The sequence below is a fragment of the Acanthaster planci genome, linkage group LG10 (assembly GCF_054643075.1).
Source record: "Acanthaster planci isolate LZ-2023a linkage group LG10, COTS_SCS, whole genome shotgun sequence".
In the NCBI taxonomy this organism is placed as follows: domain Eukaryota; kingdom Metazoa; phylum Echinodermata; class Asteroidea; order Valvatida; family Acanthasteridae; genus Acanthaster; species Acanthaster planci.
In genome coordinates, this window is record NC_141786.1 from 13,230,753 (window position 1) to 13,258,538 (window position 27,786).

The 27,786-nt window shown below is 37.7% G+C and overlaps 1 protein-coding gene across 2 annotated transcripts; it reads right to left on the minus strand.

The window, feature by feature from the left end:
* Positions 1-1,276: 1,276 nt before the first annotated feature.
* On the minus strand, positions 1,277-27,439 carry LOC110990138 (homeobox protein PKNOX2-like). 2 transcript variants are annotated; one of them, XM_022254991.2, is made up of 9 exons: positions 27,338-27,439; positions 22,950-23,167; positions 20,683-20,854; positions 20,259-20,498; positions 16,420-16,527; positions 13,673-14,077; positions 9,404-9,480; positions 7,240-7,403; positions 1,277-5,925 (listed from the first exon to the last, which is right to left on the minus strand). In XM_022254991.2, the coding sequence occupies exons 2-9, from the start codon at positions 23,141-23,143 to the stop codon at positions 5,684-5,686; spliced, it is 1,602 nt and encodes a 533-aa protein (XP_022110683.1). In that variant the 5' UTR covers positions 23,144-23,167; positions 27,338-27,439; the 3' UTR covers positions 1,277-5,683. The 2 variants fall into 2 exon arrangements, with proteins under 2 accessions (XP_022110683.1, XP_022110681.1); XM_022254989.2 differs by having other exon boundaries at positions 20,247-20,498.
* Between the last annotated feature and the right edge of the window lie 347 nt (positions 27,440-27,786).

Consider the following 27,786-nt stretch of genomic DNA (forward strand, 5'->3'; position numbering starts at 1 on the left):
TGTAAGCGTTAACGCTTACAAGTATAACAAACTTGAAAACCAAAATGATTCAAGAGAACTCAGATGTAACATCTTGCAACTACAAAGACATTTACGATTAACAGCTTAATTCTCTCTATTCCATTCATCATTGTTTGTCAGTTACTATTTTGTTGTTTGCATATACATATGTGAAAATTCATGCACAGGCCAACTATGCAAGGGTGCAGTGCAGTTTAAAGATGGGCTTCGTAAAGTGAAAGTGATGTATTTTCACAGGGGAAGTATTAAGGTGCAAACAATGCAAGCATTTGTGAAAAACTTGCCAAAGTTGCAATGATCCAAGTCAATGCCTCAAGTCTGACTCAAGTCACAATTTTTAGCAACTCAATTGTGATGGGCAAATGACTTGACTCCATAATCAGAAGACCCGCCTGGATGACAGTTAACAAGACTCCAATCCCAAAACCAAAGCAAAATTCCTTCATGAAACAATATTTGCAATGACTCACAGCAACGTTTACACTGTTCATGTGTTATTATCATGAGTAACATGGTATGAATTACCACACGTGGTGACCGCAGGTAAATTTTAAATGCCAAAATATGACTTTCTCCCATTTTTCAATGAACGTATTGTGTTCAAACTTTTGTGACTCAAATTGATTTGAGCTAAATACTTGACTAAACTTTTTTGTCAAATGGCTTGACTTGCATCACTTTGTTACAATGATTCAACTCCACTTGAATGTACTGTTAAGAAGTGTCTGCTGTGACATGAGGTAAAACAAGTGTGGTTTGTTTTGGGTCTTATGTCAACTACACCTCAAACCATGTTATATGAACACAACAAAGGCATATATAGGACAGAAAAGTTGTTTTACCCACCATTTAGTCTGGTTTCTACTATTTTACCCACGCAGATGACTATTTCATCCAAATAGAATTCAATTTTGCCTGGGTAGATTATACATACATATTTTACAATTTCAACAGTAATCCTTCCTGGAAAAAATACTAATCTGCCCGGGGTGAAATACAAATCAGCCTGAGCAAATTTCTGGGCACAATTTTGGTTTCAGGCATGTCCTCGTACACTCTACTTTGGTTGAACTTGAATGATATTGCAAAATGTGTAAAGAAACAGAAATGGGGTGTTGTTGCCTGTCCTTTACCTGCCATTGGGTACACTTAACTTAAATAAAATGCCATTTAGCTTTTAAATTTCAAGTGGAACTTTTGACATTCAGCAGCCTCATAACCTCTGTGCAAACATGTAAGATACATGCCACAAAACTTTCAGTGTGTGTAGATCCTTTAATTACACAACAAATTACAACCAAACAACTTAAAACTGTGTAAATCATAAGCTGCTGTGGGATATTATCAACTTTGGTTATTGTAAACTCATAGCTCAGTGTATCAATTCTCATGACACATGAGATTTGAAGCTTGCCTTCAAATGATGAAATACCACTAAACATTTCTTATTCTGTCCTTTGGGTTACAGATAAATGAACATGTTTATCATTACTGACTATCAGCCAATGTAAAGGTGTTTCCTTATGCATTTTAAAAACCATGAATGGTTGTGCAACACAAGGTATAAGTTTTGGGAATTGGCCGCTGGTTGCATTTATAAATGCCATAGGCTGCACTTTTGTGCAGTTTTTATAGCATGCCTTTATAGAGGCCATGAATGTGCTGTATTTCGTCATTAGAAGACACCATGTATCACACCTTGCTTCCGTGGCACGTGGTGTATGTGTATGTCATTTTACTGATATTTCTATACTAGATTTGCTTATCACAGAACTTTAACACTGCTTACCTCAGCTGATTCAGTTTTATTTAAAAATATTTGTTCCATGGTTGAAAAAGTACAGAGCTTTATACAGCGCATGTGTCAAGGCATCTTTTGTTCAATAGATTCACCAGAAATATATACAGCATGTACTATTTAGTATACAGAATACACCATTGCTTGAAAAGGAAGCAGCTACAACAGTCATGACAGTGACTTTTAATTCATGTCACTTAAGAGTTAACAGAGCAGCTTTGACTCAAACTCTGCTATGGTCGTTAAGCAGTATTACATCTCCTTTGTTCCAATGATTACAAAGGAATAAATTCACTTTTCTTCATCATAAGACAATAATGGATACTTTTCTGAACCGATTAAGTGAATGGAATCACACAGCCATTCACAACTCAATATGAAGAGGTATTTGTATGTCCTTCGCATTTTATTTCTAAGTGCACAATCATTTGCCTAAGTAAGATTTTTGAAATTGTAAACGTGACCTGTTCTTTGAAAATATGAGACACGAATCACTTGGATCACTTTGGATTCCATAGCCTCTGACCGATTTTGCACAATGCCAAGTAAAAGTCAATAGGAACTGTCAACATTTGTCACCCACACACAGGTCACTGTAGTATCCATTCTCATCAAAACACCAAACTGACTAATACATCAAACCAGAGAGCTCAGTTGGCTCTGCCAAAGTCTCAGTTACAACTTATCTTAATGCCGTCCTGACCTAGTACCACAAGCTAACACCTTTTTTCAAGTTTACTTACAGGAACTTTCAGGGAAAATTATATACATTTTGTCAAGAGGAACATTTACAAGTAAGCTAACAATCTTTAATAATGATTTAAGGAATGGTTTGCTACTGTTAATGTGGTCCCAGATGGATATTTTCATCGACTTTTACTTTTCACAGGCTTGTAGGCATTAAGTGTACAGGTGCAAATGTACATATACAAGATGATGGCCCAAACTGCAATATGCTGTAACAGTCCACACATTAAACATGAACATGTTGCTGTACATGTTTGTGTACAGCCAGAGTGAATAACACTTGCAGGAGAGCAATGTAAATCATTAAGCCAGATTTAAAGACGGGGCTTTACATACCAAAATACTAAATTTTTAACGATTGCCTCAAAATAAAAATGCTAGCAATTTTTGAAAAATCTGCAAAATTGTGGTACATGTAAATGCACAAATAAATGACAAGTTGAGACTCACTTTTGAAGTCCAAGACCATGACCATCAGATCTATAAAAACTGTATCGACAGAATTAACAAAAAAATACTAAAATATGGTAAAAAATGCTCACTTTGTAGCTTCTGAAATAATTTATTGCTAGGCAGAAATGCCAAATTAATCAGCTATCGACACCAATGCACTCCTTGGTCCTCAACAGCAAAATGCCAACAACTTTCGAATATTATGGATTTCTGGGTATTATCACTGTATGGGTTTACAATACATGTAAAAGTGAATTCCACATCAAGTCTTTCCCACTGCAAATGCACAATGCATTAACTGCAGTACTAACATACATGTATTCCCAAACATGGAGGAAAATTAAATCTTTGATTCTCTAAAAGTTAGATGCAAAAAGTTAGATGCAAAAAGAAGGGTGAAAAAAGGAATAATGACAAGGTTCAATGATACACAACTTACAGCACAAAATTCAGAGATAAAAACCAAAATTGAAATTGTTCGGTTTACATTAATGATGCATATTGTATTTTTGTTTGGCTTCCTATCTTAATGTGTTTCGCTAATCTTATAGTTGTGTCTTGACAATATTCAACTTTATGTTTGCAGGGTGTGAGTGACCACTTAAAGCCGAAAACAGCTAAAATGTAAAAAGTTCCCATACTTTGTACAGACCAGGTGTACAAAAAAGCTGAAATCAGCTATAAAGCTGAACTCTCACACCAGTGTTTGTCTCTGATCTAATTCAAATACTTGTTCTTCTTTCCTTGTTTTGTTTTTACCATAAATTTGGTAGTGCAAAAGAACAAAGAAGTGTACATGAACTTTAACATTTCTTGTTTTTGATGCACATATACATGTGCATGTAGTGGTTATATGAAATAGACTACTGTAAAGTGTAAAAGGGGGGATGTAAAACGCTGTCAAAACACTACCATGCTGTTTGTAGGTCTGATTTTTGTGGTTGAGTGAATAACACAAATGATGCCTTTGTCAACTGTGCATGTGTTGTCAAAAGAACATTTGTGCAAAAGGAAATATTTGACTGACTGATGTGTGAAGAAGTATTTTGGGGAACTGAAACGACGGAAACAAATATGAAACAGTAATGGTAAATATCACACAGAATGTTGGTCAATACATATACGGTACTTTATAATCATTTTCACAGAATACCATCATTTTTCACAAAAAGTTTGGCCATGAGATGAATGTCAGTCACCTTGAGTTTGTAGTACTGAGCAAATACCATGTCTTATAACCTCTCAAAGTATTGACTAACATCAATTCCCATGATTAATCTTCATCCATGAACTACAGCAAGAAATGAAAGTGACAATGTGTCACAAAATCAATTGTAAATATTTTTTCACTTAAAGCTAAGATTCTGATACATGAGTCTGTTTAAAACTCCCTTGGGTGACACAATAAGTTTCCTTATACAATTCAAAGAAAGCCTTTGAACGGCCATTTCCTGCTCCGGAAATGTTAAATGTCTTATCCTCATTTTTTTCCCACATGGACAAGGTATAGAACAGCACTGGCTTTTGTTGGTTGAAATGAAAGCTGAGATCTATGAACACATACATGTACATATGTTGGCATGCTGTGAATGGCAAAAAGTAATGTCTCGGAAAATGCCAAAGTAAGCCTGAGAATCATGTACGGTACTTGTATCGGGGAGGAAGAAAGTGAAATATCCACAAAATAATTAGCAGAGAGATTCAAGAGCCCACAGCAGCACATACGTTTGTATTTGCCTAAAGGCACCCCAAGCAAAAACCCATTTCTTGTGCTCTATGTCAACTTATGTAAACATACCATACTGCTTAACCAGGATTTTCCAGGTTTTGAAATCAGGAAATCCTAACAAAAATCCTGACAAATCTCATCCCTGATGTACATGTACATGTACACGTACACATAGATGCAGTTAACCTTGGCTTGCATGTTGGCAGGTAGCTTCTCAAAGTATTGACTATCATCAATTCTAATAACTTTCCCAGAAGTCGGCCTGAAATTCTCCTAATTTAAGCAGGATTACAAACATTGTTTCTGACAGAGTGCATCAAAAGATTTCCATATGAATGTTGTGTTTAAGTTATAAAAATATTCAGTATTTGAAGAGAATATTGTAACAATAGCTTCTCTTTTGCACTTAAAGAATGCATGGCTTTAGTACCTGCTACATGTACAGGTACCTTCATTTGATAATGTACGGTACCACCACTAAATCTTCAAAATGCTTGTACATTACACATTTTTACATGTTCAAATGCACTCACTGCAACAGGCCCAATTGTGTGCTTTGAATCCTATTGCATGTAAGCTGGCTAGTTAGGAAGTCTCCTATAGCATCAGAGGCTAATAGTGTCCATTGCAATCTTCCCACATTTCAGACCAGTCTTAATATTAAAAAAATCAACACGGTAATCTAAATATCCAATACAAAAAGATATTTTCTACTTGCTGTAGTTCAGATGTAGTATCGTGACAACGGCACTACTAAAACCTTATAGTAATTCATATAAAGCAGAGCCTAGATTGTACGTGTCACTCTTAGATGACCTTGAACAACTGTGAGTGGACTTTGCTCACATACAAGATGATTGCTGACAAACCAGTCCTCATTTGTTCTGAGCAATACTGTCTAATCACATCGTTTCATGCTTAGGACCACTCTCAAATCATGAAGACTCTTCATCACTACCTAATCCTATCCCACCATCATTGGATGACAGTTCAGACCCATTGTTTCCTCCATCCTCTTCAAGAGGATCACCCTCCCCATTTGACAAACCCTCCACTTGAGGTGAGGAGGATGACGAATGATGTACCCGTATCATCGATGAGACAGTTTCTCCAGACAATGTGATTTGCTGTACTGGTACTGTTGGTGTGAGTTCTGTTGAAGCGCCAATGTCACTGCCTGAAATGGTTACAAAAGTATGTATATTAGAGGTGACAACATGAATGGTTTCTTGCCCTCATATATGTACAGTGTAATGGAGCCCTATAATGGTTGCAGCACTCAAGCTACAATAAACTTTTTGACAACTCCAACCTCAGGGGAATGCATAAAAAATTTGAGTTATCCTGATTTCAAACTGACAAAAAATCCAGAGTCTTCCCCACAAGCAACCCTACTTGCCTCCCCAACCCCCGTGGTGACTACTGGAGATGCAATAAGTAGTGATTTCCTCTAAAAGTGGTAATTTCTTTATCCAAGAACAATTTTCTTCTAAAAATCAAAAGTTTACTGAGATTTTACATTTTCATTTCATAAAATTTCTATTCTACTGATAAATAAAACACATCACCAAAACTGTGTACTTTTTTGTGACAATTCTTTCGTTCAGCACATGCCACGATGTGATACGCATAGCCCTGTGCATGCTGGGCCAGGAGTTTTCCTTTTTGGCCACATGATCATTCCTTTTTAAATGCTGGAGGTGCATCATTTTGCATTTAATAAAACGTTTGAGTGTAAATAAAATAAAAAGAACTACACATGTATTTGTGCGTTTTTGTCTTTTTATTCCTTCTTTATTTACATTTAAAAAATCTGTGCGCGATTTGGCAAAACAGCACATTTCAAGCACTGCGTCAGAAACACATGTTCCTTGTGTCTACACACTGGCTGTAATTAGACACTCATGTGAGCAGCATGCGAGTGCTGCAGTTGGGCAGGTAGCAGCAGCCAGGCTGTAGCCGTGGCACAACACAAGCTTCCTGCAGTGCAATCACAATGGCCACCATAAAGACTCGGTGATTGGACTGCGTGTGGGCTACATTTTGGCTGCGATAGCTATCAGCCTGTGGCCTGGTCGTGGCAAGTGGATAACAATGGTACCGGCAGCAAGCATGCTCATGTCCTCATACTAAAAAGATGAAGTGCAATTTGAATAAATAACTCGTAACCAAAGTCTCATGTTCTTTTTCCGTTTATTGTCAGTGACATGGTGGCAGTCTTTTTGGATCAGTCCTTCAAATCTTCAAGTTAAGCAGATGTTGTGGTGTGGGCATTTTAAGTTACCGAGGGATTTTTGTACATAAAAGCCTATTTTGTTGGTGGGAACGAAGAAATCTTTTTGAAAAAAAATGCAAATACCGGTAGGTACAATATACCTGTAACCTGCTTTGAGTTATCTAGAGGTTCCTGTATCACTCAAGACAATCAACTCACAACTAATATTCCGTCTGAAAGTGGGCACCAGTTTATCAAATAAAGACTTTTACTTACTTGGTTTGGCTGTGTTGGTTGAGCTCAGGTTTGCTAAGGATTCCGGCCAGAAACGTTGCGTAGAAGGTCGACTCTGAGTCTTGACTTTCTTTGTCTTTGTGCTGGGATCAGGATTGCTAGCATCCAACATTGGTTGTAATATTCTCCTCCTTGCATTGATAAACCTGTATTGATAAAAATTAGGTGTTTTCCAAGAAAAAAAGTGCCCTCAACTGTTTCACGAGTAAATACTAATTTAGGCAAACTGGTGTTAAACATTGCAAAGTATTCACTTCAGGTAATCAAAATGACTTTAAAAGTCTCGAGTATTTCAAGATTTGCCCATGACTGAACATATGTTTTGCCTACAGTTCATGACTTTGTGTGAATTAAAACAACACTGTATATACCCAACTACATGCATGTAATCAATTTATGCGACGTTATTGGTCGACTGGTTCATTATTCCACGAGTAATATGGGTTATAGAGCCACAGCTACACATGTATGTGGGCTTAGTAGAATTACTTGGTCTTTGCTTGTTTGGAAGCAGTTGTATCAAATCAAAATTTTCAAAAATAGTATGGAAGTTCTCCATTTTTAAATTACTTGAATTTTGTTACATGAACTGAAATTTAATCTTTCATCAGAAAATCTCCTTGTACAGGGTGGTTTTGGCTGAACAATGGATTTCTCACTTGAATTTTTGTTTTTTTTGAAGAAGTTTTGACCTGATCCAGAAATGGCTAAACTGATAAGGAAAAGTGGTATATATGCTTTCAACAATTCAGCATATTCCAAATTAAAATTTTCCAACTTTGGAAAATAACTTTGTTGTTTTATCTTCATACAAGGTGGGTGATTGATTTGTGGATGTGAAGCTAGGAAAATGACTGTAGTGTTTTTCCTTCAGGATGTGTATGTTATGTCCAGATCTAGAAACATTACTGCAATACTGCATGCTGAAATTATTATGCTGGCAAACTCTTTATGTTTGTTAGAGAGTGTGGTTAACTTTTTTGCACTTCTATAATTATACATGTAACACAACAAAATGGGGAAAAATGCAGTGGAAATAACAGCAGGGTGGTGAAAATTTCAGCAGGGCGGCAAACTTTAGCAGGACGGTAGGGCAGCATCTTTTTGGCAGGATGGCCTGCCCTGCTAAAACCACCCACAGAGAACACTGAAATGGCCACAATGTCGCAAGAATTACTGCATGGATTTGGATGAGTTGTTTCCCAAGGGTAAGTAAGCAAACAAATACTACAATTTCTGATAATTAGCAGTTCCAAATGTTGTTTTTTAGTGATTTATTTTTGAGTTAACACATATAAAGCAGCTTATCAGCAATCCCTTCTGAGCCAATTTTAGGTTCATAATCTAAACAGACAAACCTCTGAACTGTGCAGTGTCTCTCTTTACTGACATCACAACAACAGTACCCCTCAGTTGTGCAGAAAAGCATGCACAAGTTGAAATGTTTAAAAGTGTAATTGTCATACTACGAAAAGAATATATCAAATAGTTTCATACAATGAAGAACCACCTTAAGTTGCACAAAAGAGTGTCTAGGAAAGCCGCACTGCCTGGACCCTTTAAATGTTTAATGTTTTCTAATTAGGCTATTTTTCTTTGAAACTTCAAAGAAATTACAACGGGAAACCAATACCATTGTGAAAGAGTTCAAGTTTTTTGGTATGATAATTGAAGCCATTTAGTGTGATTTGGTTCTGAAAGGAGGAAGTTTGGTACATTGTGAAGTGCAGCTAAAACACGAAGTGTGGGAATGGTATACATGTATGTTTCCAGTTTTCTTGGCAAAGATGGTTGTCAGTTTCATGAACATTAGATATAAGACGGTACTCTTGCAAGTGGTAACGGCAGTTCAATGATGCAGCAGGTTTTCAACTGTATCATCCTGCTGCATCTTGCAGCACATCACAGCTGTTACAGGTCACCTACCCTACACCACTGTAGTGCTACAGGTTTGGCGATTTGTAAAGTGGTAGTCATATCAAAATCTCATTCACATTCAGGCAATTGCAACTTTAAGGTAAATTCCCATTGACGCAAACATTTTGCTGAGTTTAGTTTTAAAAACTGTGCTGTTGAAATAAAATGAAACAAAACCATCTTCAGGAAATAAACATTTGCAGAAGTTGGGATTCAGAAATTTTCTTACCAATTATTGACTTGCAACAGTGTCAGGTTTGTCTGAGCTGCTATCATTCGCTTCTCATCTTCTGTTGGATAAGGATGCTATGATGGAAAAAGGCAACTGTGTCAGTTTCTAAATGCAGTGACAAATTGTAAACATACATGTACATACAAACACTTCAAAATCCCAATTAATCTTGGTATGAAATTCATAATCACACCTTGCAAACACAAACAATAATGGACCCTATTTTTCCTTTTAATCATACATGAACTTGTTTTGAAGACTTATACACGTACAGTGTACTCCAACCCTAAAAGATCTGGGGGAAGGCACAGTGCACATTTTCACCAGCGGAGGCATAATTTTTTGTTTCAGTAATTTCTTTGGGGGAGGGGTCATTTTGACACAAATTTTGTGAAAATTGAGCATACTGTTTTCATGCAGCACTCATTTTTTTGAGATTGGTCAATTCAAAGAACGTATACTTTTCAAATGCCGTGCTCAATACACATGGGCAAACACGCATGTGGCCTTCAACTTCAAATGACCGTAACAAGAAAACCATAAGTCAGAATGAGTTGAAACTCCACTTTTTTTTACTGATGAGTGTTTTTACATGCATGTAAATTTCAAACTAGAACGTCCAAGCCGCCGTGGCTCGTTGCTTCATACGAATCTTAATTCCTTTACCTCAAAAGTAGGTCATGTTATGAGTCATCAATGCTAATTACAAAAGGTGCTGCTAAATTAAACAAGGAATCATGCTAATCAAGTACAAGATTGCCGCAATTTTTAAAACAGCAAGTAAAGAAAAAAAGGTTGACAAATGACGGCATCATGGATGTAAAAATGGACGTCACTTTAAATGGTTTTGCCCCCACCACATTATCCCATCCAACTGTGACTCTGCCTCCATCCCAACATTCCATCCATCTCCTAATCCACTCCCATCCCATCCTATCATCCGATCCATTTCCTACTCTTTCCCTTACCCAATCATCATCATCTGTCTCCCTTCACATAATCCATTATTCCACACATGTAATGGACATGTGCCTATAGAGTACAGGAGTGTACAGTATTCACATGTACATGTACATGTATGTATACATGTATAACACAATTGAAAACTTTAAACATTTTGGGTTCTATTTCTTTATTAAATATGTACAGGTATGTAAACACACTTCAAAGCAATGATCCCACATAAAGGCCTGGTGTTCCTCAAGATTACCTACATGTATATGTATATACACAAGTAAACACACAAGAAAAAATTTTGACATTGGGCAAGACGTCCGGACCTACAATGTATCCCATGACGAACAGACAACAGGACAGAAATTGGTATTACATACATGTAGGCTCGTATTTGCGCTGCGGCTTGCCACAAAATCAGCCAAGTTCCTGCCCCCACCCAGATACTGTATGAGATGGTCCAAAAGAACTTAGCTTGTTTGGGGTTAAATTGTATGGAAAACCTCTAATGTTTGTACACAGTCATCAATCTTCGACATTTAGTCAATCATGCATGCTATTACCCTCAAATCAATGTCTACAATTTCAATATACATGTATGTACATGTTTTTCATGTCTGTCGCACGTGTTGACATTCCTTATTTCTAAATCCAGAAAAAACACATTTTTCTTGCACAGTAAACACAAATTTAAGCCCAGTTTTGTTGACTACTCCTTTTCCTTTTGGTACAAATAACCCGAACGTCCAAATGCCTCAAAAAGTGTTCAAGAAAGGAAAATGAGTGGACTTTTTTACATACATGTACATTGTATAACTGCGTTGTGGGGCACCTTTTGTTCTCACACCCACAAGGAACAACATTGTGTATACATTCAAACAAACACACTTACCTTACATACATGTACCTAGTGAGGACATTTTTTTCATGCAGTGAAGAAAACTCAGTGAAAATACTTGTTTTTCTTGAACTGGGAACATACTTTTCAGCTGGATTTTTGTAAAAGGTTTCCTTGACTGTTCCTCTTCCTTATACGAAAACCCCAAAATGCCTCTCAACTTCTTTTTCAAAGAAGGGGAAACGTCCTGTGTAAGTCCACAGAACGTCTTGTTTTCCTGCATCATGTGGACATCTTTTGTTCACGAGTCCACACTAGGTATGTAAGGTTAGTGCACCACTTCCAGTACCAGGTACATGTAGTGTGTAATTAAACCCTTTCATTGTGACTTCTCTGAAGAAACGTGTGGTAGTGCATAGGCATATAGCAACACTTTGCAATTTTGTTTGAAGCAGCCCTCTATACAGACTCTGATTTATGTGGCCCACAGTACAGTGTCGCCCCCCCAACTAAAACCCCCTCAACTGAAACAGAACACTCATTTTCTCCCAAAAGAAACGGCAACAAATCATCTATCAAAAAAGCACTCAATACCGATCACATACATCTTGTATTCACTGAACTTGGTCAGTAATATCTTTAGATCTTACCGGTACAGTCCATAAAAAGTGGTTTTTTGTTATATCTGAAAAATGTATGTTCTTAAATGACATCCAGAATGTAAAGATGTTGTTTTGATTTTTTTTAAGTTTGGCCAAACCGTAGACATTGCAAATCAGGTTGACCAGAGCAAAATGGTCAGAACAAGAAGTTAGCTCTGAACAGTGCAGTGCACTTTTCTAACCACAGCGTTTTCTTTCGAACAAAGACGGAAAGCTACCAGAATAATGCCACATCGTCACCTTATACTTTTACCCTTAGTTTTCCATGTACATGCCACTGGAAAGCTCTTCTGCTACTGAATTAAAATATACGTGTACCAATATCTCAATTTTTGAAAATATTTACATTGGGCTCATTTTGTGGTGACATTTCTGTACGCCACGTTATGCAACCTCCCATGCATGTACGTTACATGCATTTTATGTTCAATGCATTTTATGTTCCATGGGCACATAAACTGCATGTCTGATGTCCATGCTCCACTTTGTTCCAGATGTGTACCAAAAGGGTGCCTGATTTTAATTGTGGGTTCTCACATGTACCGGTAAGTCACACATAACGCCATCACTTGCCAGGATTGAAACATTTATTTGAGGGGTCAGTGAAATTAACCATGACAAATTTATTCCATTTCGACATCCCCCAGTGTTTATGGCATACCAATGAATATTTTTAACAATTAAGTAACAGTTTGTCCGAAGAGGTCTTCATGGAACCTTTAGTTTTAAATTACAGGTTTCTGCCTTTACACTGACATACATGTATATTTAAAACACTGTATATTCAGTGCTTGTTTATGAAGTTGTGAAAAATTTACAGGCTTATTCCAGTAGGACTCAAATCAACGACCTCCTCCGTACTAGAACAGATATCTTAACGATTGAGCACTCCAGGAAGGGCTGACCAGTCTGAGTCAGATGTACAAGTAGCAGTGGGTGCCGCAAGTTATTTCAAGCTTTACTTTGTGTTGGGATAGGCTATGTTTTACGCCCGAGATCTTTAGAGCTAGGGCAAAAAGGATCTTTAGATCTAGAGTTCAGTGGAGACACTCAGGGTTAAATAACAAAGAAACAACAGTAAAAGGGACTCACGTTGTTGAATGCTGAGAAAGTGAAAATGTGTGTTCAGAAACATGTTATTAAAGCCATTCACAACAGCCTTTGGGAAGTAATATTTAACGTAATCCTAGCAAATACACCTTTGATTCCCAAATAACTGCATGTACAATGTACATGTACTTTTAGTTTTTGTTTTGCCTTTTGCAGTATTTTAGCGTCTTCCACATGTACACGTAGATCAATAAGATACTTCAAATTTTCAAATTATTAACAAAACAGTGATGCCGTTCTGGCAAGAAAACAAAAATTCTACAGCTACTGGGTATTGAGATGCAAATAATTGCTAGAAACTCAATTTTGCAGTCACATTCTTTGCCCATTGACCGTGCAAATACACGTTACATGTGTAGCAGAAAGCCAACCAGCAACCACTTTTCACAACTATTTACAGTGAGCAAATTGTGCGTCTACATTTTGAAAAGATAAAATTCCCGACAAACTGAATAATGTCTTCCGGGAATGACTTCCTACCAACAATACCCTTTGTTGTTTGAAAAAGTGAGGACTAATTTGAGGGACATGCACTTTTCAATGTATTTATCCAAAAGAGATATCAGGCAGTTTTCAGACATTTAAGAGTAGAAAGTTGGACCCTTTATTACATAGCAGTATTTTTGCCTCACATCTACTTGTAGAAGTTATAAATCCACAAGTGCAAGTGCACAGAGTACTAACACAGAGGGCTTTGCTTACCACTATATGTTGGAAGAGCCATGATCTCATGATGTTGGTGGCGTGCTTGGGAAGTACACCTCTCTTTGGTTTTCTCTTATTCAACAGTTCATTCACATCATCATACTCATCCCCTGCACTGGTTATTGTGGGTGTTGAGGCAGCGTATGATATTGATGTAACATTCTGCTGTTCAGATGTTCCTGATGATGGAATTCCTATATGTGAGATGGGTGTAGACCCATGGATGACAGGCACAACTGACTGAGCACCAACACCCTGCTGCGGGGTATTCTGCAACTGGACAGTTCCTGAAATACCTTGGGTAACCAGTCCTTGTTGTGTCATGACTCCTTGTGGAATAACTGGAGCATACACCACTTGGCCTGCTTGGTTCAGCATTGTTTGGAACTGTGCTTGTTGCAGCTGAAACGAACCATTTAAGGAAGACTGCATTATTCATGCTATAAATTGATGTCTATATATGTATACACATTTATACTTATGCTGGCTATATGTTGATATTTGATATTTTCTTTATTGATGAAGAGATATTTTCTTTCAATAACATCAGAAATAAACGTAAATCTACTTATTTTATACAACGATAAATTGCCAAAAGATATAGAATTTTTTGATAGTGAAGTAATATCTAGTGATTTTTGTGCACAAATCAGGGTAACATAAATGTATATTGAGGTTTAATGCCTCAAATTGCATCACAGTTTTGCTCATGAATATGAAAATTCATATTAAAAAATTGGGGAACCCAGTGAAAATGTTTGTTGTAGTCAAAATTCACTGTATGTCATTGTATGTAGAGTACAGTGCACTGGCGTCCAGTCTCGAGTTCCCCACAGATCCTCCTGAAGTACAGATCCTACTGTGTATGCAATACTATGCACACAGTTCATGCGTGCAGTTCAGTTAACCACTTCGGACCGGGGCATTTTTCAACGTTGAGGATGCTGGGCCGGCATGACTATCATTTTTTCCGTTTTCAAAATCCTTCAACAATTCATCATTCCATTTAACAGTCGTTTATAGCCGCACGGAGTAATTTTCAGGCACTACTCTAAGTTGACAGGTGACCTTCATTGACACCCGAATATTTCAGCTGGGCCTGCAGCCTTGTAGACAGAGCCCAGATTGTGCGGTGTTATACAGCTGTCTTTTGTTCACGAACCTGGCTCAGTGCACTGCTGACCTCTTTTCAATAGGGGCCAGATTAGCATGCTGTGTGGCTCATCGCTGCGGTGGTGGAGAGCTTTTGTCCCCGGTGGTAATCCCCTTGCTCTAAATACCCCAAACCCTGGTATATGGTTTCAAAATAATGCTGGATTATCACCACTTTTGAGAGTGAAAAATGCCGGTCATGCCCAGCAGCCTGGTCTTTTAGTACGGTCTTTTGTTACAGGGCCCTGTTTCCTTTGTCGAGTTCGGAGACCCCGGCCACACATATAAACCATACGGCTCCGATCTCTAAGTCCCCGGCTGGTAGTGGTTAATAAACCTTTACGTTATTTAAAACAAGGACATGTATGCAAGACAAATGAAATAAAAGAAAAAATGTAATTTATGGTTGAGGAAGTCAACAAGACAATGGCAAAAAGGCCAACACTAATGGTCAACTGGATTTTTCCTGCATAAATTGTGTCACACAAAGAGATATTTCTATTCCTTTGTTTTGTTATGTTTAGTCTGACCCATTTTGGAGGGTACATGGCGGTGTTAAAATGTCAAATAATCACGAACATCCTGACGTGATAGTCAATGAGTCTGAACAGGATCTCTATACTGTTGTTTGTGGTAGAACAGTTACATGTACTGGTACATCCAAAAACCATACATGTTTATACATGTAATTCAAATGCACAAGGTGATTGTCAGGCCCATAAGTTCTCTTAACCAAAATCCTTCATGATTTGAATAATTCAGTTTTTAAATGTAGGCAATCAGTTCCTTGCAGGTTCCTCACTAACGATTATTATGGATTGAAGTATTTCCTAAGCTTTGGGCTAGAGTGAATTAACTCTGTCATGTCTGTATGAGGCCATTGAAAAAACATTTAATTGAGCACTTTTTTCCCATTGCACTCTTGTTCTATTAAATGGAACAGGGTTACAGTTTGGGAGACTGTTTAGGTCTTTCTTTTTAAACTGGTCTGAATGGGTAAATGGGGTAGGGGATTAAATAATTTATCGTGGGGTTGGGGGTTAATGGCCTCTATTTTCCATTAGTTTGAAACTGGCAAAGCCTTTGTAATATCAATCATTATTTCTTTTACACAATTTCCATTTGACATTGAGTCAAAGTGCAACCATATTCCAGTCAATCCATGTGTCACCGGGGCATTGCATTTGTGTTTGGATGTAGTTGGTACCCATAGGGGACAACAAACAACCATGCATAGTCCAACACGTAGCACCTTCACATGAAGACATGCTATGCTGGGCTGAACAACCTTCACAAGAGACAACTACTTATGGTCAAGGATTTATGAGCACTTTAGCAAGGAGTCAAAAAACCTTTTGCTGTAAAAGAATTTTGGACCATGCAATGTGGCTACAACAGATCTTCTTCTCATAGGAAAGTGTATATTTTCACCAGACGATGCATATTGTCACCCCTAATATCTTGAAATTGGACATGTGCCTTGCTTATACTGTTCACAAAAGGTATTTCCTGAATTTGGAAGAAATTTAAGGCTTGCAAAATCCTGAAATGGCCAGAGAATGTTTTGAGTAGTACAATGTACTATGACATACCTGTGCGGAGCCAGATTGAGCAGACTGTGTATTTGGTTGTATGATGTATGTCCCACTTCCTACTGATGCAGCTGTAACTGGGTGTACTTGTTGAGGTGATGCCTGAACCTAGACAACAAAATCAGCAACTCTCTGAAAAATCCTTGTTAACAAATCGGTGGTAAATCCATTGCTACACTTGAGTAATATGTTTATATTGTTTCTTTTCTCATTTAGATGATTTAAATGTGTTTCAATAATTTCCAGCTAAACAAAGTACTGTACACGTATGTACCGGTGGCTAATGCAAAAAATACTTTGACAGTGTCCATGCTTACATCATGCACATGTACATACATGTAAGTGCACAATTCAAACACAAGTAAAGCAACTTGGATCAGTGAGCTAGCATTCAAGCCATACATTGTACAAAAGACACAGTTACAGTTCATACTTGCTTTGGCATAAATGTTTTCCATTAAATGCAATGAAGTTATACGATTGATCACAAACTCTTTTGTATGGTTGGAGTGATGCAAATGCAGAATTTGTATGACTGAAAACTCTAAGCCCGCTGTTGCGAGCTATACATCATCATGCAAGTTATTGTAGTGAAACAGCAGGGTTACTGGGGTTCCCCCTTTATTTTGTTGTAACATTTTATCCCATGATGATTATTTGAATACGTAATGTCTATTTGTTTGGTGACCTGAGGCCATGTGAGAGACCATACACAGCAAGCCCAGCAAAGGGCATGTCTACATTGAAGGAAAAATTTAAGCGATGACACAATGGAAATCTCAACAAGCAAAACCATGCCAAGCAGTCGGCCAAATTTTCAATGACGTGAACTGGGCCTCTTGTTCCTCCATAACTCGATCAGCATATATTAATACCTTTGTACTGCATGGATAAACAGAGACAAAATTATTTCTAACATATATGGGAATTCTAGTGAACTGACAAAAAACTTGTGTAAATTTTGACTTGACTTTTTCAGCCACACACTATGCTACCAATGATACTACCCCCTGCACTGCACTGTTGAAGAACCCATTACGTCACCTACAAATTTGTAGTTTTCAACAATTTGTGCAATCAACAAGGAATTTTTGTGTTTTTATAATGCAGACAATAGATTTCTAATCTAATCTAAGAAAACAAGAGTTTGGTTTCTGGCCAATTTAAAAAAAAATGGAAACTAAAAAGTACATTTAATTAGATAGACATTAGATGTATGAGTTGATACAACTGCTGATTATGAAAAAACAAGTACGTGGAATCACCCATAGCGAATTATTTGCCGATTTTAGGGATTTTGTTATATTTCACAAACTTATATATAAAACGAGTTTTGCCCTTACCCAACGTATATTAATAAGCACTGTATGCTCAGTGCTTGTCCGAGAGCTTGCGAAAAAACCTCACAAGCTTACTCAGGTGGGACTTGAACCCACGACCTCCTGCTTAATAGTGCAAATGTCTTAACCACTCGACCACCGAGCTTGCCGGAGTCAGCTGGCCGGTCCGAGTCAAATGAAGCAGCGGCTACCGCGAACAATTTTTCAAGATGTATTTTTTTCCCAAACTGTTAAAAAATGTCGAAGTGTGAAGCAGAAATCTGTACAAAATTTGTACAGCCTTACCCTTTGAAACAGGACATGTCACAGAATAAAGTATTGGAGAACAGAACAAAAAAGGTAGGTTGCATTTCAAACGATCTGGAATTATAGGAAATTAACTGTACAACACACATACATGTACCACATTTCATGATTCTTCAATGATAGAAGTTTGCTATTACGAATCATATTCTACTCGGTATATTATTTTTGGTGTTCAATTCTCTTTTTATTTAAGAAAAATTTTTTTAAAAAGTTTTTAAAGTTAGCGACAGATGGAATTTAAAAAGACAGCAATAGATCAAAGAAATTCCATTAAGCCTTAGCAACGAAAGTAGAAAGTGTGTCGACCCAAATGCGCTCTACTGCAAGTGGCGCTGGTGAACTGGGATCCGGAGTAAGCAAATTGAACTGCGAGTATGAAAAAGCATCAGACAAATAAATAAAACCTTGTTTTTGTTGACTTATTGCTTGCTATTTGACACTAGGGCTGGCAGACCTCACCACAGTTTTCTGAAAGGTAAGGCAAATAGGAATTCGAACTTTAAGGAGCATCGCAATAGTCAATTTTAGTCGAAACTCGTGTAAGCTTCAGAAGTGGTGCAAATAGCTAGAGAAGCTACCGGTATATGTACATAGATGGACATGTCTGATTTCTGTTACCTGTGTGCAACTTCCAGGGTGCAACATTTCCATTTTGAACTTGAAAACTTTTTTGGGGGGGATGATAGGCAATCAGTCAATGTCTTAATGACCGCGACCTGTTGAGCGTACTTACATGTACATGTAAGAGTTACATTGCACGTTGATGCACATTTTGCAATGTTACTTTGGACAGTAAAAGTTGGAGTTAATTCCAAGTAAATTAAAAAGAATTTTTGATTTGCCCTACACTATCCTGAAGCACTACTGACAGACTACAAGACTACAGTCGACTCTCGTTAATACATGCGCCTTGAGACTTACTTACTTATCTTGTAATATCTGGAACCTTGTCATTTGTCAACTGTACTCCTGTTGTTGCTTTCAAAATAGTTCAAATATGTTTTTTATTTAAGGGTAATGTATGTAGGTAGATTAATTAAAGAACAGTTGTAATAAAATATGTATTATACTGTAATTTAGAGGAACAAAATGGAAAATTAATAAAATGCAACAACAAAGCAAGCAGATTCATCACCACTCATTTTCCGCAATGCACTGTGAGGTCGCTGTCCTAAGAGAACTTCATGTAAGTACAGTAACATTTAGTTGGTGACTATTAAACCTAACCCTCCTCAATCCTCCAAAATCCTTTGGGCAGTTTTAGAAGATTGAGGGTGAATGGCAAAAGTGCACGGTTGATTGCGAAGGATGCCATGTATGAAAGTTGTGGGTTAGACCTTGTGTTGTTTTTGCTTAGTCATGCATAAATTCAGCCTGATATTTCTTTTGAATCAACCGCACTCCTCAAGAATGCCATTTGTACTGCCTCAACATGACAGGAATTGCCGCAGGATTTTGAAGGATCGGGGCAGAAGACACACCTCCAAGTAACTTTATCAAAAAATTTTGGAGGATTGAGGGAGAATCCAATTTTTCACCCACTTGGAGGATTGAGGAGGGTCCCTAGCAGAAAGGGCCTACGGGGATAAGATTAAAGAGGTGCAATTTTATACATGTACAAAGCGAAAGATACCAGTGAATTTTTCGGTGGACAACAGAGGGCATAAGTCGAGGCTTTGGTAATATGTGTTTTTATGCAGGAAACAAAGTTTTTCCACATTTGGGATTTAGAACTCATAAATTTCACTTCCAAAAGGACATTTTATGGCCAAGAGAAGAACAGATTTTAATGACAAATAAATTTTACATTAGATACATGTATAGGTTAGTTAGGGCATTTTTCCATTCTCTTTTAACTGTTCGTTAAGGTTTTAGTCCCTCCCCCACTTCAAAACACTTTTCTTCTCGGTGGGGTCAACTTTCACGCAGCAACTTTCCAAAACAAAAGGTGCATGCAGCAAAAACAAGAAACAAAAATCTCAAGAACCATTCAGAAGCAATTTCATACAAATTACACATGAAATGAATATAGTTCAAATAAAATTCAAGCAAAAATGCACAAACCATTTAAAACACTTACCAACTGACAAATAAACAAGCTATGCTCCATGTATGTTTCATGCAGCACCACCAGCAAAGGAAACAACCTCCAGCAAATGACCTTTAACCTAACTACCTCACCTGGATTTGTACCTGTTGGGTAACTTGATGAGGTGGAGTCATTTCTGGCCCCTGTGCTGAACCTTGACCCTCCTGTGAAAGTTGACTTGAAGCAAATGGTGTTCCGGGCTGTCGTTCATCTCGCAGCAATATATCACTATGCATCTTCCCCTTTAGACATGTGATATACCGATGGCAGAAATCTTTACATAATTCGTTGACCTTCTCGAGTTCCAGTAGGTGTATGCGCAGTACCTGGATTGCCTTCACCATCTTCAATGAATGATCAAGTTCCATGGACATTACAAGCACAGAACAACGAAAAATCACCCCCATCCCGTACATGTATGGGATATGTACAAATGTAGGTCCCTGTATAAAATGTCCATGTATCATTATGTTTTGCATTTTATATATCTTTCCCTGGTACATGCAAATGATCTGATAGATGTCTTACCAGGTTGTCAATTTCTGGATCATTACTGAAGAATGGTTTACCCGTTCTATCTTGCTGATGAACAAACTCTTCAATGTCTACATCAAAGCTGGCTGATGTTGGGGGATCGGTGCTCTGAGTGGCTTGCTCACATTTCTCAAATAACTGGGCCATCAAGGGGAAAAGGGGGTGTCTAAATGCACAACAAAACATTTACCAATAAGTATGTTATACATGTACTCACGTCCATGACACTCATTGTTAAGGAAATATTTAATGTGCAAAAATGATTTCATGTGATGGCATTGTGCCCAGTGTTGTTCAAGGGTTGGCCCACGTACACATGCATTTATGTATGCAGGTCAGCTAAGGGTCCCAAATTTCCAAGTACATTGTCAGTCAGATGTTAGCATCATCAGAAACAAAGTGTGCTTTTCCAAAAACCATGCCCAGTTGAAACCAATCCAGTTAAGAACTGAGTTTAAATCTAATTGTGAACTAAAAATGCATGCAAATTGGGATACCATTTGAAGAATATCTGAAACCAAACAGGAAATCCAACAACTTTTGTGCAAAACATAAAACACTTCCAATTTATACTGGGAGAGGTCTGAATCAATCAATAAAAATTTGATGTGTAAAAGAGACTTTTAACACACATCCTGAGCTGAAATGAAGTTTTCTTAATATTCTGACAAAAGTTGACATCAACAGTACCTGTATTTGAACGCTATTAAACATAAAGTTGAAACTTTAGTGAAACAATTTGATACTTATTGGAACTGATCCAAGACCCGGTACCTGGGTTCACCCAGTTGTTTGTGGAAGAAAGTCGCCTCTAACCATTTTGTATTCTGGCAGATGGTCACAGCACTGCTCCCTGTATGCTTTGTCTGGGGCCTCAAAGATTAGTATAACTTTTAAGTGGACTGGCGATAAATAAGTAAACAATCAACCCCCAGCTCAGCCCCCAGTCTAGCCGGACCCTAATCAGATCAAATGCAACCCAAGGCAACCCAAATAAAAGTGACAATGGAAATTGGATTCAACAACATCAATTAACAATTAACATGTAGACCCATGTTTGCACTGATTTGATAGAGACTCCCTCTCAGCATGGCTATGATCCATAGACCTCTATCATGAGGTACATCATACATGTACACTGTGTACATGTAGTTAATGTATCTTGCTTTGCTACCATTCAAAGCAATGTAACCATGGACCATTTACCCATGGATGTGTAACATGTACTGAACCAGCTCTGAGCTTAAGTTGCACATCCCTGGATAAGTGGTCCGTGATGTAACCAAACCAAGACTGGAAGGAAAATGATACATGTACACAAACGTTCCCTTTTTTCAATTTGTGAAGTTGTATTACTACTGCCACTGGGTTTAGAGGGAACAAGACAAACATGGCAGCATCCTGACAAAGTTGTATTTACATGTACACAGAGTGCACACACACACAGCAGAGTGTGAATTATGGCCCTCGAAGGTGACTACATACATGTACTAAATTAGAATTGGCACAAAACTTCAACAAATCTTCAGCATATACATGTAAACCAGAATCTGATTTTTTCAAAACAATTAAAAGAGTGACTTTGGTCATTAAAAAAAACAAGTTGCACTTTCAAATTTACAAAGAATGACCATTTGGAGATAATTAGACAGACTGCATACTTTTGTGGATACATGTATTTGGTTAGCATCCAGTGCAAATCAAAGGCTGTAGGACTCAGTTAAAGTCAAAATGCTTGTACCAGATGACTCAAAGCCCAAACTTCTCTCAACAAGGATAACTAATTGATGGAAAATGATGAGGATGAGTTGGCTACGTGTACATGTAGATGTACATCTTCACCTCCGGGTTGTTTTAAATTCATAAACCGTACAAGCACATTTTCCACTAACTTCACAGCATACAAAACTGTTTTTTAAGTGTAGAGGGTATCATGTCATGTCCATGTGTGCAACTCTTTCCTGATTTTTTTTTTTTTTTTGGGTAGATGTAAATTGCAATTTTCTTCTTTGCCTTTACCAAGTGACTAATTCAGGCCAGATTAACAACAATCTTTGCTCTGGAACGTGTGGACAAATGAGGCCAATCCTTCCTTCTCTGCGGTTGCCACATAAGGCACCCTGCATACTACATGTATCTTACATTTACATGCAAGTAAAATGTTGTGCTACGGTTACTACACTGTGTGAGCACATTGTACTGTCCACAATATGCAGGTAGATATACATGTACCTGCACCTGTACAGTACATGTATACTCACCCATAGATAAGTCTCTTATCCTTCTCAAGCTGTGCCTGAATATCCTCAGTTACAGCTGTTGCTGAGGCACTTGTCACTACTTGAGTAACCCCTTGTGTTGTTGGTTTGCTCTCTTCCTTTGCTCCATCTTGTGTAAGTATAGGTACATGTGATGTACCTGAAGAAGAAACCTCAACTCCAGAGGAGTGTTGCATTGTGTTATGGATCTGCAGCTCCAGCTGAGGGCAATTTGAAAGCCAAAACAGTTCAGTAATGCAATAATCACTGCAATATCTTGACTTAACAAATGCTGAGAGAAATCAATTGTGTATACAATGCAAGATTGCAGCTACAGGTATACATGTGCTGTGGCTGATGCTGCATGCTCATCCCAAACTTTAATACATGTAGTTGGTAGCCAGAATTTTGTGAAGCCAACCAAAACTGTACAGTGTACTTATTTTGGTCTATCAACAGGAATGTCAAAAATGTTTACTGATACGAGGCTTGGACCAAATTAATCAGTCTGAATTCACCTGAGTGTTCACAGGTGATTTAGTCTTTCCAATTAAAAGGATATAAAAGTCGAAATGTAAAAGTATTCATATTTAAAAGAATGACAAATGTAGCAGTCAAGGGCAAATTCAAAATTACTGGTTACAAGTAGACAGCGCTCTCTTTGCATGTAAGTCTAGGTTATTAAATTCCAAGCATGTGTAGATTCTAGTGGTCTAGTGGATAGTGCGCACATCTTGAGACCATGTTCCCAGCTGGGTTTGATCCCCAGATGTCCTTTTTTATAGTCTCCCATCATAAGAATTTTCTCCTTTTGTTATTTTATGTTAACTCTGAGATTTAATTAAAGAAAATTACATTTTCTGTAAGGTACGGTACATGTATCTAGAAAGGGGCCTACTAGCTCCTTGTGCTTTGTTCTATTGTTGACATTGTTCAGCAAAGTACTTTGATACATGTACATGTGCTCTCACACTGTGGGGAGTCTTGCAAGCAGTTGAGACACCTGTGCACGATGGGCTGATCATGAAAATTAAGACAGAAAAGTCTACTAAACGCATAATGGCTGCTAGGCCTCAGCAAGCATCTAAATTTACAATTGGAGTAAAATGCAACTGGTACTGGTATAAATGTACAGTATGTGAGCAAAAACTAACGGTACACTAATTTTTCGTGCTCAACTAACATTCAATAATAGCTTAATTTATGTACAGAAGGCAATTAACAGTTGGAATGCTGCATGATATGCAAAGTAATTTACACGACACACCAAAGCAGGACAAACTCACTACTGGACATTACATCCTGATATAAACCAGTCTCTGTCCCATAGTTTAACCATAATGCCGAAAAGCTACCAGACTTTTCAGAAGTACCTCGTTATAAATAGAAATGATAAAAAAGCTCTAGTGAGAGCAGTGAACTTGCATGATACAATCAGATGTTATCGTGCTGTTATTTTTATTGATGATTGAAGTTTGTGAAACTGTGTAAAGTTGGTTTCTCCATACACATAACTTCCTAAATATAACATTCTGTGAGAACAAAAAACATACATGTACCTTTGTTTCAAGTACTTTTGAGAAAAAGCATTAAATGTGTTTACAGGCCTACTAGTAAATTTTTGTGAATTAAATCACAGGAAAACTTTAATTTCATACGAGACTTTGGAATAAAGATTAACGCACTGTACATATACCTGAACAACCACATTACTTGAACAAAGTGCAATGCATATTCTGCTCAAAACGTAACTCATTGATAAGTTCTTATATGAACACCACGAAGGCCTATTATCAAGCACATACACAGTACATGCAGGAAATCAGTCTTGTGAAATTGACGTTATTACAATCAAAGCTCCTATTCATGAGTGAAATTTCCCTCATCACACTACAGCCTGTTTAAAGAAATTCAATTCAGATTTATTTTCCTTTTTTCAATTATTATTTATTGATTTAAGTTTGTCGTGTTTCCACTGAGATGCATTTTTTATAAAATTTAATGCTTTGGGGTTACATGTACACATGTAGTGTGCTGGGAAAAAATGAACACACTTTTATTGCACAAACATGACTACATCATGTACGGGTATATTTGCCTTGAGCACGCTGAGAAACATTTTAGTACAAATGCAAAAGCATGTAATTAACATATGACATTGTTACTTTATTAACTACGTCATAATTTTCCAATATTTTTCAATGACAGTTACCTGTAATAATGAGTAAATCTACATCAAAGTTGTGGCGAAAAAACACAAAATATGTAAACATATTAAATTTGATAAATGTGAAGTCACATTTAGCCAGAGGTGAGTCAAGTCATCGCATCTCTTGGATCCCTGTTGACTTATCAGACACTCCATTTCCCATTAGGGTTCCCGACAGTAACAGTCATATCTTGATTAATCCATCAAAACCACATTTCATTTTGTGCATTAATCTAAGACAAGTGTTATAATATGTGTACATGTTTGTATAAACCAATACCCATATTCCCCAAACCAAGGTAATTTCCCTACACGTGTGGTTTTAGATAAGGTCCCTTATCCATAAACATAAGAAACATCAACAAAGCTGTTTGCTCTTGATCCCCAGTAAAAAAAAGAAGAGTCCTCTTATGAAAGGGGGTCCGTACCCCAGGACCCCCCTCTGAATCTGCCGATGCTACAGGGTATTTTTCATTATCAATGTATATTTTTGCTTTTCATATCATTCTATTACATTGTAAGGCCATATAAAAAAGGTTAAATGGTTAGCATCCCCGCCCGCCCCTTTTTTTTTAACAAACTTCTCAAACAGCAGTAAAAAGATTGTTACATGTCAGAGTCACCATCATACTCAAACAATCTTTGTGATCTGTGCAAATTGCACCATCTATCATTTCGACGCAAATATTGTCACAAAAATGCCATTAAGAAACAAGGGAGCGCAGAGTTACTTCGCCGTAGCCAACTATTCAGAAACCACACGAATAATTTCATGAAGGCCTAACCTCCATTGTACACGTTTAGTACATGTACGGTATTTCGCCTTCATGTTGACCGTTCCTTTGGTAACAACCTTATTGCCTTGATCCCTTCAGTCAATACTATGCGTTTTGCTATACAGTTCTTAAGATCAACCCCAGGGATTTAGCAGGACAGAGCATGGCCGCGTCTAATGCAAGGGCCATGTGCTGAAGCTACATGTAGGACAATTTTCCTCAATGTGTCAATCGGAAGAAGCCATAACTCTAGCACGCAGCCCTTTTTCCTACCTGGCTGAACCCACCTTGCACTGCGCATGCGCTTTGTTGCGGTACAAATGGACATGGCGGACGATCGCGATCATTAAATTTTTCCAGCATTTTCAAGTCTTAATGTATGAATTAAACAAAATCAGTTTTGTAAAACGCATTGTGATTCACTTCATTGTACTATTACTTTTCCTCAATAAATTGCATCATTTGGAACTGAATCTCTCTCTCTCAAAAAAAAAGGCTACTGCCTACCCCTAAAATATGAAAGGCCATTGATGCTGATCCACAATTTTTATAAGGCCTAATTATTGTTTCTTAAATATATGTCAGCTTTTTAGTCTGACAACTTTGTGGCAGGTCACTGCTGTTGGTCATCGAAATCAATAAATAAATAAAATAAAAGCTTTAAGAATACATTAAGACAAAATAAAAAAAAAGCATTTACAGATGCTGAAAATGGAATAGAATTCAATGAAATGTTTTGTGGTACAAATTGTTCTCCTGGATGCAGTGTTAAGCGCAGAACACTACTGTCACACTTTGCTGTGTCCAATTGCGTACACGTACAACTAGAAGCGTACGAACGCCGTCGGCATGTTTCTATATAAAGTACAGATTGAAACGAACTCAGCAGCTCAATAACAGAAGTTTGAAAATTCGTGCAAAACACCGAAAACATGACGCAACCCATTTCGCGCTGGTCAATCTTTCGCAACTAGGCCTACCAACTAGTACTAGTAGACCACAACAACAGGACAAAAGGTTCGAAATCGGTAGTTGTCGCTTTCAAAGTTTCACCACGACTCCTCCCTAAAATCTAAAATAAACCTGCCACGTTCTGCATGCACCGCAAAAGACGTAGCCTTGTAAGTACTGTACATGTACATGTACATTACAGTGTCCATGTATAACACACAGTGCTGTCATCGTACAACCGTCTGTGGTCCAACGAACATGTCCAACAAAGAGCCAATACAAATGAACAAGCAAAGAGCCCGAAATTCCCCTCTTTTAACTGACTATTTCTATCATTTTCAGTTTGATGATTTACATCACTCAATGACTTATGCGGTGGCGTTAAATATGGCCAAATTACAAGGATGACAGCGGACAAGGGCTGGATTGAGAAAATAAGACATTGAGTGACATACCTTGAATTGTCAGTCTAGCGTCAACCCAGTGTTTAGCTATTATGGCGGCGGGCATAGCACAACGCGCTGCAAGTGATTGACACACGTCATGTGACTTACTGAATAATGCATTACCATTGTAATCAATAATTCATCAGGGGCGTGGAAAAATCAGACGCATCGATTACACAAGCTTCTCACAATTCTTGGCAGACGCCAGATTCTTGGTGTCTTTTTGGCATATTTTTCTGTCTGAAGTGAAGTTACGTGAAGGTAAAAGACTAGCAGCAATTTAGCTGGAAAGATGAACTGTGTGCGACGTTGAAAATACACATGACCTGAGAAAAATACACTGGCAACAACAGGAGATGTCTTAAGCTATGTGAAAAATTGAAACCGCTAACGACAGAAATAGACGACCTGCAGTATATACAGTTGTACATGTACATGTACATGTGCTGTACATGAGT